Here is a 12,094-nt window from a genome sequence, read left to right as displayed (position 1 = left end):
TATCATGGGGTCTGGCAACAATGTCTGTTCAAAGAATATATACATGATATGATAAAGTGCAGTGAAAAGAAAAGAGTGAGTTACCACCACCCCCAGAGAAGCCTTGTCTGATTCCTGTAAAATATACTCGTTTCCCTTTGCTGTTTTCAGTCACTGAGTCGTGTCCGACTTTTTGCAACCCCATGGACTGTAGCACACCAGGCTTCCCTGTCCTTCACTATCTCCCAGAGTTTGCTCAAACTCATATCCTTTGAGTTGATGTCATCCAACCATCTCATCTCACTTCCTTTAGAAAAACACAATTCTTAGCCTAACTCTGTAGAATTTAGCTCCTTGAATTCAAATTGTATATAAAGCCCTTAATTAACTGGAACAGAGTCCCTGGTGGCCCAGTGGTAAAGAATCCACCTTCAGTGCAGGAGATGCGGGTTCTATGCCTGGGTTGGGAAGACCTCCTGGAGGAGGGAATGGCAACCCACTCCAGTATTCTTGCCTGGGAAATCCCATGGACAGAGAGGCCTGGTGGGCTACAGTCAATGGGGTTGCAAAGACTAAACTTAGGGACTAAACCACCACCAGTGAGCTGAAACAACAGTAGTCTCACCCCAAGCAGGCCTGGTAAATGATGTTATTGTCGGTGTGTGTTTGTCGCTCAGTTATGTTGGACTTTTTGCGCTCCCATGGGCTGCAACCCACTGGGCTGCTCTGTCCATGGAATTCTCCAAGCAAGAATATGGGAGTGGGTAGCCATTCCCTTCTCCAGGGGATCTTCCCAACACAGGGATCGAATCCGGTCTCCTGCATTGCAGGCAGATTCTTTACCGTCTGAGCCACCGCCAGTAAGTGATCACTAAGATATGCAGATGACACCACCCTTATGGCAGAAAGTGAAGAACTGAAGAGCCTCTCGATGAAAGTGAAAGAGGAGAGTGAAGAAGCTGGCTTAAAGCTCAACATTCAGAAAACTAAGATTGTGGCATCCAGTCCCATCACTTCATGGCAAATAGATGGGGAAAACAGTGGAAACAGTGACTGACTGTGTTTTTCTGGGCTCCAAAATCACTGCAGATAGTGATTGCAGCCATGAAATTAAAAGACGCTTACTCCTTGGAAGGAAAGTTATGACAAACCTAGACAGCATATTAAAAAGCAGAGACATTACTTTGCCAACAAAGGTCCATCTAGTCAAGGTTATGGTTTTTCTGGTGGTCATGTACGGATGTGAGAGTGGGACTATAAAGAAAGCTGAGAGCTGAAGAATGGATGCTTTTGAACTGTGGTGTTGGAGAAGACTCTTGAGAGTCCCTTGGACTGCGAGGAGATCCAACCAGTCTATCCTAAAGGGGATCAGTCCTGCATGTTCACTGGAAGCCCTGATGTTAAGCTGAAACTCCAATATTTTGGTCACCTGATGCGAAGAGCTGATAAACTGGAAAAGGCCCTGATGCTGGGAAAGATTGAGGGAAGGAGAAGGGGACGACAGAGGATGAGATGGTTAGATGGCATTACTGACTCCATGGACACAAGTTTGAGGAAACTCCTGGAGTTGGCGCTGGACAGGGAAGCCTGGCGCTGGACAGGGAAGCAGTCCATGGGGTCGCAAACAGTTGGACACGACTGAGCGACTGAACTGACTGAAGAACTGGGAACTGAGCTTCCAGGGACTGAGACTTGCAAGATGGACCCAGACTGCTCCAGCTCCCCAGGGGGTCGGTGTGAGCCCTGATCAACCCTCCCGACCGCAGGATCGAGGTCTTCAGCCTTCTCCTCCAGGGGAGCCTCTGCAGGCCTCCCCTGCCTTCCTCATATCCTCTCCTGCGCAGACCCTAGTCTGCCCGCATCTCCCCCTCAGGGTGTCCTCGTCCCCCACACCCGCTCCCATGGAGACCCCCTCTGCCCCCATTTCCCCGCTCAGGGTGTCTCCGTCCCGGGCCCGCCCCCTACCCCTCCGACTTCTCCTCGGGGACCCTCAGCCCTCCTGACGTCCCCACCCCCTCAAACACAACTTCCGCTTGCGCCCCCTCCCCACAGGGCGAACTTCCGGTGGGCGCCCCCCTCCCCGCAGGGCGGGACTTCCGCCCGCGCCCCCCTCCCCTCGCCGCGCCGTCGCGTCCTCCGGCCTGAGGCGATCCTTGGGCGCGTGCTCTCGCGCTTTCCGGGCCCGGCCCGCGGGCTGCAGCGGCGCCGAGGCGGCGGCGGCGGCGGCGTGCGGAGGCAGCAGCCCGCGCTCCACCCCATCCCGCCGGCCCTCCTGCCCCTCCTCCTCCGGCTTCTCGTCGTCGGCCGTTCGGCCCGAGCTGCGAGCGGCAAGATGGCGGCGCCCAGGCCGCCGCCCGGCAGGCTGTCGGGCGTCATGATGCCCGCGCCCATCCAGGACCTGGAGGCTCTCCGCGCGCTGACGGCGCTCTTCAAAGAGCAGCGGAATCGGTAACCGCGCGGGCATCAGGGGCGGCCCGGCGGGGCTGGCGGGAGCGGGGCGGGGGCGCCCCCTCCTCCCGGGGCGGCGGCGGGGTGGCAGCTCTGCGCCTCACCAGAGGGCCTCGGGCTGGGGGGCGGGGGTGACACCTGCTTCCCACTCGTCAGAACGGGCGTGAGGCCGGGCACAGGAAGGGGGACCGATCCAAGCGAGCCCTTCGCCGCCTCCTGCCTGTTGGGTTGGTTGAGCCGCGGTGATGGCGCCCGGGTAACGTGCAAGGTGGTCTCCTCGGCCTGGTTGGAACAGACTGGCAAGCCCCCAGAGGCAGCAGAACGTGCAGGTGGGGGAGACAGACGTTGCAGATGTGCAAGGTGGGAGGCCGCGTCATTCCGTTCGTCCTGTGAGCCCAGGCTTTGCATCCCCAGTGGTGGCCCCGCTTTGCACCGTGGCCACTTGAGTCCCGACTCTGCCACAGAAGGGCCAGATCTCCGTTGTATAAGGTGCCTAGGAGTCTGAAGATCTGGATTTGGCTCCTAGCCCTACAAGCGGTGCGTTATGGTGCCATTTCTCCAAGCCTTAAGATTTCCTGCCTAAAAATGGGAATGTAATACACGACTTCATTGCTAAATTGTACAGAGGAATAAATGAAATAAAGCACGTGAAAATACGAAGTACCTGATATCTCCAGTCATTGCCTGTTTAATTTTGTTCTAGTCTTCTCTGGGCCTCAGTTTGTGTGTCTATTTAATAGGAATGAGGTTGGACAGTACTTCTGGTGAGGTTGTTTGTCAAGATTAAGTGAACTCATGCATATTAAGTCCTTGGCACATAGCTGACACGTAGTATTAAATCAGGTTAGCTGATACTATCCCTTCACACACTGATGGATGGTTCTTCGTAAGTGTGTTGTTGGGAAGCCCTGCTCTGGAATCGCAGAAGTATGTGCAAAGAGGAGAGGGAGTGTGGGAGAAGGCCGATGGTCTTAGAGTTTCAGTCGGTCTGAGCACTTCTGCCCCAAATCACAGTGAGTGTGGAGCAATTAAAAGAGTGTCAAGAGCCCTGGGCACTGCTCCTGCCTTTTTGGGAGATAAGTTAATTGATGTGATACCTCAGAGAGATTTGTTGATTGCGTTAATGCTTAGGATATCTACACCATGATGGGCTCTCCTTCTAGTCAACCAGTCATCAGCCTTCACTGGGGACCTGCTCTGAAGCAGGTTCTTTGCTAGGGCCGAAGGTGCAAAGATGAACGTGATTTCCCTTTTTTCAAGCAGGTTAGGGTAATTGCCGTGTAAACAAATCGTAAGAGGGTCTAGCCAAGAAGAGATGGTGGAGCTGGGGGAACTGTGGATCTGGTGGAGAGATTTGTGGGCTGGGAGAGGCCTTAGGTTACTATGGCTTCTAGGCTTACAGATGAGAGGGCTAATTAGTAAGAACAGTATGTGCAGAGGAACAGTGTGCTGATTTTTTGCATGGTCTCTGAGTTTAAATGAAATAACATAGATAAGGCATCTGGTACAGAGGACATAGTCAAATATCAAGTTCCTTTTTATAAGCTGAAGGATAAAATTCAAGGGCCTGAGCCAGTTTACAAGGCCTTTCCTGACTCTGCTTCCTGTGAGGGGAGTTTATGGGGAACCATGCTAGGAGATCAAACCGGTCAACCCTAAAGGAAATCAATCCTGAATATTCATTGGAAGGACGGATGGTGAAGCTCCAGTACTTTGGCCACCTGATGTGAAGAGCTGACTTATTGGAAAAGACCCTGGTGCTGGGAAAGATTGAAGGCAGGAGGAGAAAGGCGCAGCAGGCGGTGAGATAGCGTCATCGACTCACTGGATATGAATTTGAGCACACTGCAGAGAGAGTGGAGGACAGAGGAACCTGGCATGCTGCAGTCCATGGGGTTCTAAAGAGACAACTTAGCAACTGAACAGAACAACAGTGGGAGGTTCTTTTAAGGGCATGGCCTGGCAAATCTGTATATTAAATCTCTGGCTGCCATTGTGAGAGATATATTAGGGTGAGGCTAGAGGCAGATGACTTGATGGAGAAGCCCAAGAGAAAGAGAAAAGTGCCTGAATTTAGGGTATTGTCTATGGGGATGGGTAGGATAGATATTGAAACATCTTTACCAGATTGAATGGACAAGACTCAGGGACTGGTTGGATTGCTGGGGAAGAATGAGAAGAGGTGAAGGTGCATCCCATATTTGATTTGAGTTTTTCCTGGGGCTGGCAGGAACTCTCTTCTAGCTCAGGAAGAGTTGAAGGCCAGGAAAGGTGACCTGATGTGTAGGTCTTGGAATCAGGAGGCAGATAGTATGTGGTGGTGCAGAGAGCACTTGATGAGGGTTTGTGAAGACAGGCTTCTGGTTCTGCCTCTGCTTCTCAGCATGTCTTTGAGCAAATCACTAGTTGCCACTCAGAAGGGTCTCAGGGTTTCCAGAGGCCAGCTGCTCTGCGAAGATCCATCCAATGCTGATGGACCCAGAGGGAGGATGGGCGGAGGTGTCAGAGGCTGCATGGGACGTAAAGTGAAGCAGAATGAGGCATCACAGTAGCAAACTGAAAAGCACAAGATACAGCGGAATCATACTGAGGAAAGTAAGAAGGAATTTGACCTTTCCCCTTGAGCGTGGGCTGCATTTAGTGACTGGCTTTTAAATAACAGATGTGGGGGAAGTGACAGGGTGTGACTTCTGAGCACAGAAGGCCCTGAAGCTTCCTCATTGCTTTCTCTCTTGGATCGCTTGCTCCCAGAAAGCCATCTGCCATGTTATGAGGGCACTCAGGGGTCCACCTAGACAGGTCTGTGCGGTGAGGAACTGAGGCCTCCTGCCAGCAGCCGTGTGAGGACCATCCTGGAAGCAGATCCTTAGTCCCAGCCAAGCCCACAGCTGTTTGTACAAGTTGATGAGGGACTCTGACCTGTATGAGACCATGAATTGCTCAGTTTGGGGCTCATTTATTATGTAGCAATGTGCTTAGTCGTTCATTTGTGTCCGACTGTGACTCCATGGACTGTAGCCCTGCCAGGCTCCTCTGTCCATGGGGATTCTCCAGGCAAGAACACTGGAGTGGGTTGCCATTATTTTCTCCAGGGGATTTTCCCAAACCGGAGATTGAACCCAGGTCTCCTGCGTTGCAGGCGGATTCTTTGCTGTCTGAGCCACCAGGAAGCTCCCCTGTATTCAGTGTAAAGCCAGGTGATAACTCTACCTCCACTGTCCGTGCAGCTGCTCACATGCGGCTATTGAAATTAATCAGCAGTAAGTAAAATTAATCATTCCGTTCCTTGTCCCAGCCACATTTTCAGTACTAGTAGCCACACATGGCTAATGGTACCTTCTCGGACCAGGAAGATACAGATTATTCCTATCATCACAGAAAGTTCTGTTGAGTAATGCTACTGTGTTTTTTTCTATGGGATTCTTGAGTATTCTTGAACTAGTTTTAACGTTTGGGTACTGCTTTCCGTAAATCTTCTCATGCTTAAACTGATAGATTATTGTTCTTCCATCTGAAAAGCTTGTTGAGTAAAGTGAGCGTATCATGTTCCTTGGGTCCCTAGCATCTAGCATACTGTCTGATAGTTGTAGGTTCTTAACAAAGGCTTGTGGAATTACTGCTATTTGTGTAAGTCATTATTTATGCGGCTTCTCAGGTGGCTCAGCGGTAAAGATCTGCCTGCCAATGCAGGAGATGCAAGAGACTTGGGTTCCATCCCTGACTGGGAAAAATCCCCTGGAGAAGGAAATGGCAACCCACTCCAGTATTCTTGCCTGGCAAATCCCATGGACGGAGGAGCCTGGTGGGCTACAGTCCGTGGGGTCGCGCAGAGTCGGACACGACTGAGCACACACAGCAGTTACTCATGGTGCGTGTGTAGTCTTTTTGTTCCATACTTGCATTGGTAAAGTTTTTAAAGCTTCTGTCAGTGTGGGTTCTTTCTTCTTGTTAATGTGTGTTTAGTCAAAAGTATATTCCTGATTTCTTCCTTCTAGGCTTTGTGTATATTGTGTAACAGGGCAGATGCTTTCCTCCCCTCCATGCTTTGGAGGCCCTTTACCTTATAAACCCTATTTTCTTTTTTTTAAAGAAAGCACTTACTAGATTCTTCATACTATGTAATTATTCATAGAGATTTCTTATTTATTCTCTGTCTTCTTCCAGAATGAAGGTCCATGAGGACAGAGATAGTTGGCTTTTTTTTTTTTTTTTTTTTTGGCTTTTTTGTAATTACCCTGTTTGGATCATGCCTTTTGAATTTGATGTCTTTGAACAGTTTAGGAAATTGTCAGCCAGTATTCCTTCAGCTGTTGCTTCTCTCTCATTCTTTCCTTTCCTTCAAGGAATTTAATTACACATATGTTAAACCTTTCACTGTATTTTGTGTATCTCAAAGCCTCTTTTTTGTATTTCCGATTCTCTCTGAGCTTTGGTTTGAAAGTTTGCTCCTGTCTTCTTGTTCTCTGTTCTGGTTTTTGCTGTGTCTAATGTGCTGTCTATTGTATTCTTAGTTTCAGGCAGTTTTGAGTTTTGTAGAATTTCTATTTGATTTTTAAATGGATTGCTCTGTTGAAATTCATAGTCATCTACTTTCTTAAGCATATTAATTATGCTTATTTTAGAGAATGTGCCTGATAAGTATCTGTTGTCAGTTTCTGTCTTCTTGTGTGTAGTCATCTGGTCTTCTCGTCATTGAATGCTGAATGTCACATAAGGAATGTTAAGACCATTTCCAAACTATGTGCAAGCTCCAAACCAAAATCAGTCTAAAAACAATTTCATTCAAAAAATGGTGGTAGAATAACTTGATATCTAAATGAAATAAAATGAACTTTGACCCATACCTTGTACCATTCACAAAAGTATTTCCACATGGATTGTAGACCTAAACATAAAATTTTAAACTATAAAATGTTTAGAAGATGGGAGAATATCTGTAATCTTGTGTGTAGGCAAATATTTCTTATCCAGGTCACAGATAATATTGACCTTTCAAGAAAAACTATCAAATTACACTTTATCAAAATTAAAAAAACTTCTGCCTATTGAAAGATACCAATAAGAAGATGGAAAAGGCAAGTCATAGACTGAAAATATTTACAACACATATACCTAATAAAGAATTTGCCTTAAAATATATAAAGTGCTCCTGAAACTCAGTAACAAAAGACAATCTGGTAAAAAAATTGGGCAGAAAATAAATCTGGTTTAGAAAGGAAGATATATAAATGGCCAACAAATACATGGAAAAGTACGCAACATCGTTAATCATTGAGAAAATGCAAATTAAAAACTCCACTCTATGCTCTTTAGGATGGCTTGTTACCAAAAAAAAAAAAAAAAAAAAAAGGAAAAAAATTGTTGGTAAGGATGTGGAAAATTTGGAACCCTTGCACATTGCTGGGGAGGATGTGAAAGGGTTCAGCTATTATGTAAAACAAATTTTGTGGTACCTCAAAAAGCTAAACGTAGGACACAGTCAAGCAGTTCCACTCCTAGGTATGTATGTACCTTGGAGGATTAAAAGCAAAAACTTAAACAGATACTTGTGGGCCCGTTTTCATTGAGGTATTATTCATAATAGCCAAAAGATGGAAACAACTCAAGTGTCCATCAACAGGTGAATGGCTACAATGTCATATGTACATACAGTGGAGTACTGTTTAGCCATAAGAAGGAATGAAGTACTGGTACATGCTGTAATGGGGTGAACCTTGAAAACATGCTAAGTGGAAGAAGCCAGACATAAAACGACCGATATTGTATGATTCCACTTCTGTGAAGAACTAAGAATAGGCAAATTCATAGACAGAAAGGAGATTAGAGTTTACTTGGAATGCGGGGGAGGGAAGAGTTATTATTTAATAGTTACAAATTTGTTTGGGATACTAAATTTTTGGAATCAGTGGTGAGGTTTGTACAACTATATGAATATAGTTAAAGCCACTGAATTCTATACTGAAAAATGTTCAGAATGGAAAATAATTTGGTTTGGCATTGTTGAACTTTGTTGTTTGATATTGGAATACATTCTTAAATTGGTTGTGTTGTACATCATTTTAATACACATTTCTCACTTTATTTTTTTTCTATTGACATTACTTGCTATTTTATATTTATTTTAGACTGTGGAAATGATGTTAGACAAAAAGCAAATTCAAGTGATTTTTTTTTTTTATTCGAGTTCAAAATGTGTCGTAAAGCAGTGGAGACAACTGGCAACATCAACAACATATTTAGCCCAGGAACTGCTACCAGACGTACAGTGCAGTGGTGGTTGGTTCAAGAAGTTTTGCAAAGGAGATGAGAGCCTTGAAGATGAGGAATGTAGTGGCAGGCCATTGAAAGGTGCCAATCACCAATTGAGAGCATTCATTGAAGCTGATCCTCTTACAGCTGCTCAAGAGGTTGCCAAAGAACGCAGCGTGGACCATTCTGTGGGCATTGGGCATTTGAAGCAAGTTAGGAAAGTGAAAAAGCTCACTAAGTCGGTGCCTCAGGAGCTGACCGAAAATAATATAATTGTCGTTTTGAGGTGTTGTCTTCTCTTACTCTATGCAGCGGCAACAAAGTATTTCTTAATCAGATTGTGATGTGTGATGACAAGTGGATTTTATGTAACAGCTGGTGTCAACCAGTTCAGTAGTTGAACCAAGAAGAAGCTCCAGAGCACTTCCCAAAGCCACACTTGCAGCAGAAAAGGTCATGGTCCCTGTTTGGTGGTCTGCTGCCCGTCTGATCCCCTACAGCTTTCTGAATCCCAGGGAAACCGTTACATCTGAGAACTGTGCTCGGTAAACCGATGAGATGCACTGAAAACGCAACGCCTGCTTTGGCGTTGGTCAGCAGAGGGGGCCCAGTTCCTCCCACGACTCTGCCTGACCCACATCGCAGAGCCAGTGCTTCACAAGTTGAGTGAATTGGGCTATGAAGTTTTGCCTCATCCGCCATACTCACCTGACCTTTTGCCAGTTGACTACCTCTTCTTCACCTGACCTTCTGCCGATTGACTACCACTTCTTCAAGCATCTTGACAACTTTCTGCAAGGAAAACATTTCCACAACCAGCAGGAGGCAGAAGATGCTTTCCAAGAGTTCGTCGAATCCTGAAGTACAGATTTTTATGCTACAGGAATAAACATTTCTCATTGGTAAAAATGTGTTGATTGTAATGGTTCCTATTTTGATTAATAAAGATGTTTGACCATACTTATAATGATTTACAATTCACAGTCCGAAACTGCTGTTACTTTTTTCTAACCTAATACATACATGCTACTGTCGCCAAGTCATTTCAGTCGTGTCCGACTCTTTGTGACCCTGTGGACTATGGCCCACCAGGCTCCTCTGTCCATGGAATTCTCCAGGCAAGCATACTGGAGTGGATTGCCATTACCTCCTCCAGGGGATCTTCTCTATCCAGGGATCAAACCCACATCTCTTATGTCTCCTGCTTTGGGAGGCAGGTTCTTTACTACTAACACCACCTGGGAAGCCCTTAATGCATACATATTTTACCACAATTAAGAAGTTAATGTAATATACCAAAATTGATAAAATTATGTAGTTTAAATGAATGAATTGTATGCTTTGTTTGATTATGTCTCAGTAAAACTGATATAAACTAGTAAAACCATAATGAGATACCTCTGCAGACTCATTAGGTTTGCTGGGATTAAGACGACTGACAGCTTTCAGTGAGGATGTGGAGCAGCTGGGGGTCTCGTCCATTGCTGGTGGGAGCGTGGATGGTGCAGCCGCTTTGGGAAACGCTTTGACAGTTTTTTATAAAGTTAAACATACTCCTGCCTATAACCCTAGGTATTTATCTTAGAATATATGTCCACACAACTTGTGAAAGAGTGCTTGTAGCAGCTTTATTGATAATAGCCAAGTACTAGAACCTACTGAAATGTCCGTCAGTGGGAGGATGACTAAACTGCCTGGTAATTGAATGACCCCCCAGTATACACAACAGTGTGGATGGATCTCAGAATGCGCTGAGTGAGGGAAGCCTGACAAAGACTGCATACTCTGTGGGTCTGTGCAGTTCCGCAGAGCTGACCTCTGTATCGCTGGCTGGTAATGAAGGCATGAACAGTGGTTGTCACAGGAGGCTGGGGATTGACTGGGAATGAGCATTAGGGAATCTTCTGAAGTGAGGGAAACATGCTCTCGCCAGATGAGTTGCCTGGATTTGACATACTTATGAAATCCTAGCCATCTGTGTAATTCACTGTCCATTATATCTGTTTTCTGTGTGTAAAATTATTCTTCTCCCTGCCATGCCCAGAAGAACTTACTTGAGCTGAATCTCAGCCAGCATGGTGGAAGGACTTTGTGGAAATGTCACTGGTCTTTTCTGCTTCCTAGTTGAGAATTACCACTGATAAAACAATGTTTCTGAATTGTCAAATTTCCTCCAAGAAGAGAAGAGGGAACTGGTACATTCAGAGTGAGTCGGGTTTTGATCCATTTGTTCCTCCATGCCAGACAGTGCTCTCTCTGTATTTCCAGAGCCTGAGATGGGCTGAGGTGACTGATACTCATGAAGTGCTGGGGACCAAATCTAGGAAAAAAGGAAAGTAATCCTGGAAGGGTGCGGGCAGTAACGTGGCTCTGGAGAGTTCAGTTCCTTGTCCAGTGAAGAGTGCAGTGGAAGGGTGCTTTGGGAGTCTCACTTCGCAGTGATGTCATGCTGCTGGTGTGGGGCTGAGATTTCCTTCCTCAGGGTGGGGCGGCAGAGGTGGTTTATCGTGGCTCGTCAGGACCTCTGGGTAAGACGGGTGGTTGTGCAGAGTGACAGAAATGGTTTTGTAAACAATTTGAGTTTGGGGAGTGTCTTCCTCACCCCCTTGAGATGTATTGGTATGAAATACTGATACCTTCTGGGACTCAGTGGGTTTCAGGGGGGAAAGGCTTTCATAAGGCATAGAGAAGGAAAAGGCAAGGGAGAAAAGGAGAGATACACCCATTTGAATGCAGAGTTCCAAACAATAGCAAGGAGAGATGAGAAAGCCTTCCTCAGTGATCAATGCAAAGAAATAGAGAAAAACCATAGAATGGGAAAGACCAGAGATCTCTTCAAGAAAATTAGAGATACCAAGGTAACATTTACTGCAAATATGGGCTCAATAAAGGACAGAAATGGTATGGACCTAACAGAAGCAGAAGATATTAAGAAGAGGTGGCAAGAATACACAGAAGAACTATACAAAAAAGATCTTCATGACCCAGATAATCATGATGGTGTGATCACTCACACTTAACCTAGAGCCAGACATCCTGGAATGCGAAGTCAAGTGGGCCTTAGGAAGCATCACTATGAACAAAGCTAGTGGAGGTGATAGAATTCCAGTTAGCTATTTCAAATCCTAAGAGATGATGCTGTGAAAGTGCTGCACTCAATATGTCAGCTAATTTGGAAAACTCAGCAGTGGTCACAGGACTGGAAAAGGTCAGTTTTCATTCCAATCCCAAAGAAAGACAATGCCAAAGAATGTTCAAATGACCGCACAGTAGCACTCATCTCACACGCTAAAGTAATGTTCAAAATTCTCCAAGCCAGGCTCCAACAGTACATGAACTGTGAACTTCCAGATGTTCAAGCTGGATTTAGGAAAGGCAGAGGAACCAGAGATCAAATTGCCAGCATCCGTTGGATCAT

General features: G+C 46.0%; 1 protein-coding gene across 3 annotated transcripts in view; it reads left to right on the top strand.

Moving 5' to 3' along the window:
• The first annotated feature begins 2,071 nt into the window (after positions 1-2,071).
• The window catches only part of ATXN10 (ataxin 10), a 140,264-nt gene continuing 130,241 nt past the window's right edge, over positions 2,072-12,094 (top strand). For all 3 annotated transcript variants that reach the window (XM_043440053.1, XM_043440055.1, XM_043440054.1), the window contains exon 1: positions 2,072-2,427. In XM_043440053.1, the coding sequence (XP_043295988.1) occupies positions 2,312-2,427 (116 nt within the window). In that variant the 5' untranslated portion in view covers positions 2,072-2,311. The remainder of the gene's footprint in view (positions 2,428-12,094) is intronic.

The sequence above is a fragment of the Cervus canadensis genome, chromosome 21 (assembly GCF_019320065.1).
Source record: "Cervus canadensis isolate Bull #8, Minnesota chromosome 21, ASM1932006v1, whole genome shotgun sequence".
NCBI classification, from domain to species: Eukaryota; Metazoa; Chordata; class Mammalia; order Artiodactyla; family Cervidae; genus Cervus; species Cervus canadensis.
This window is presented reverse-complemented; position numbering and strand designations above follow the sequence as displayed.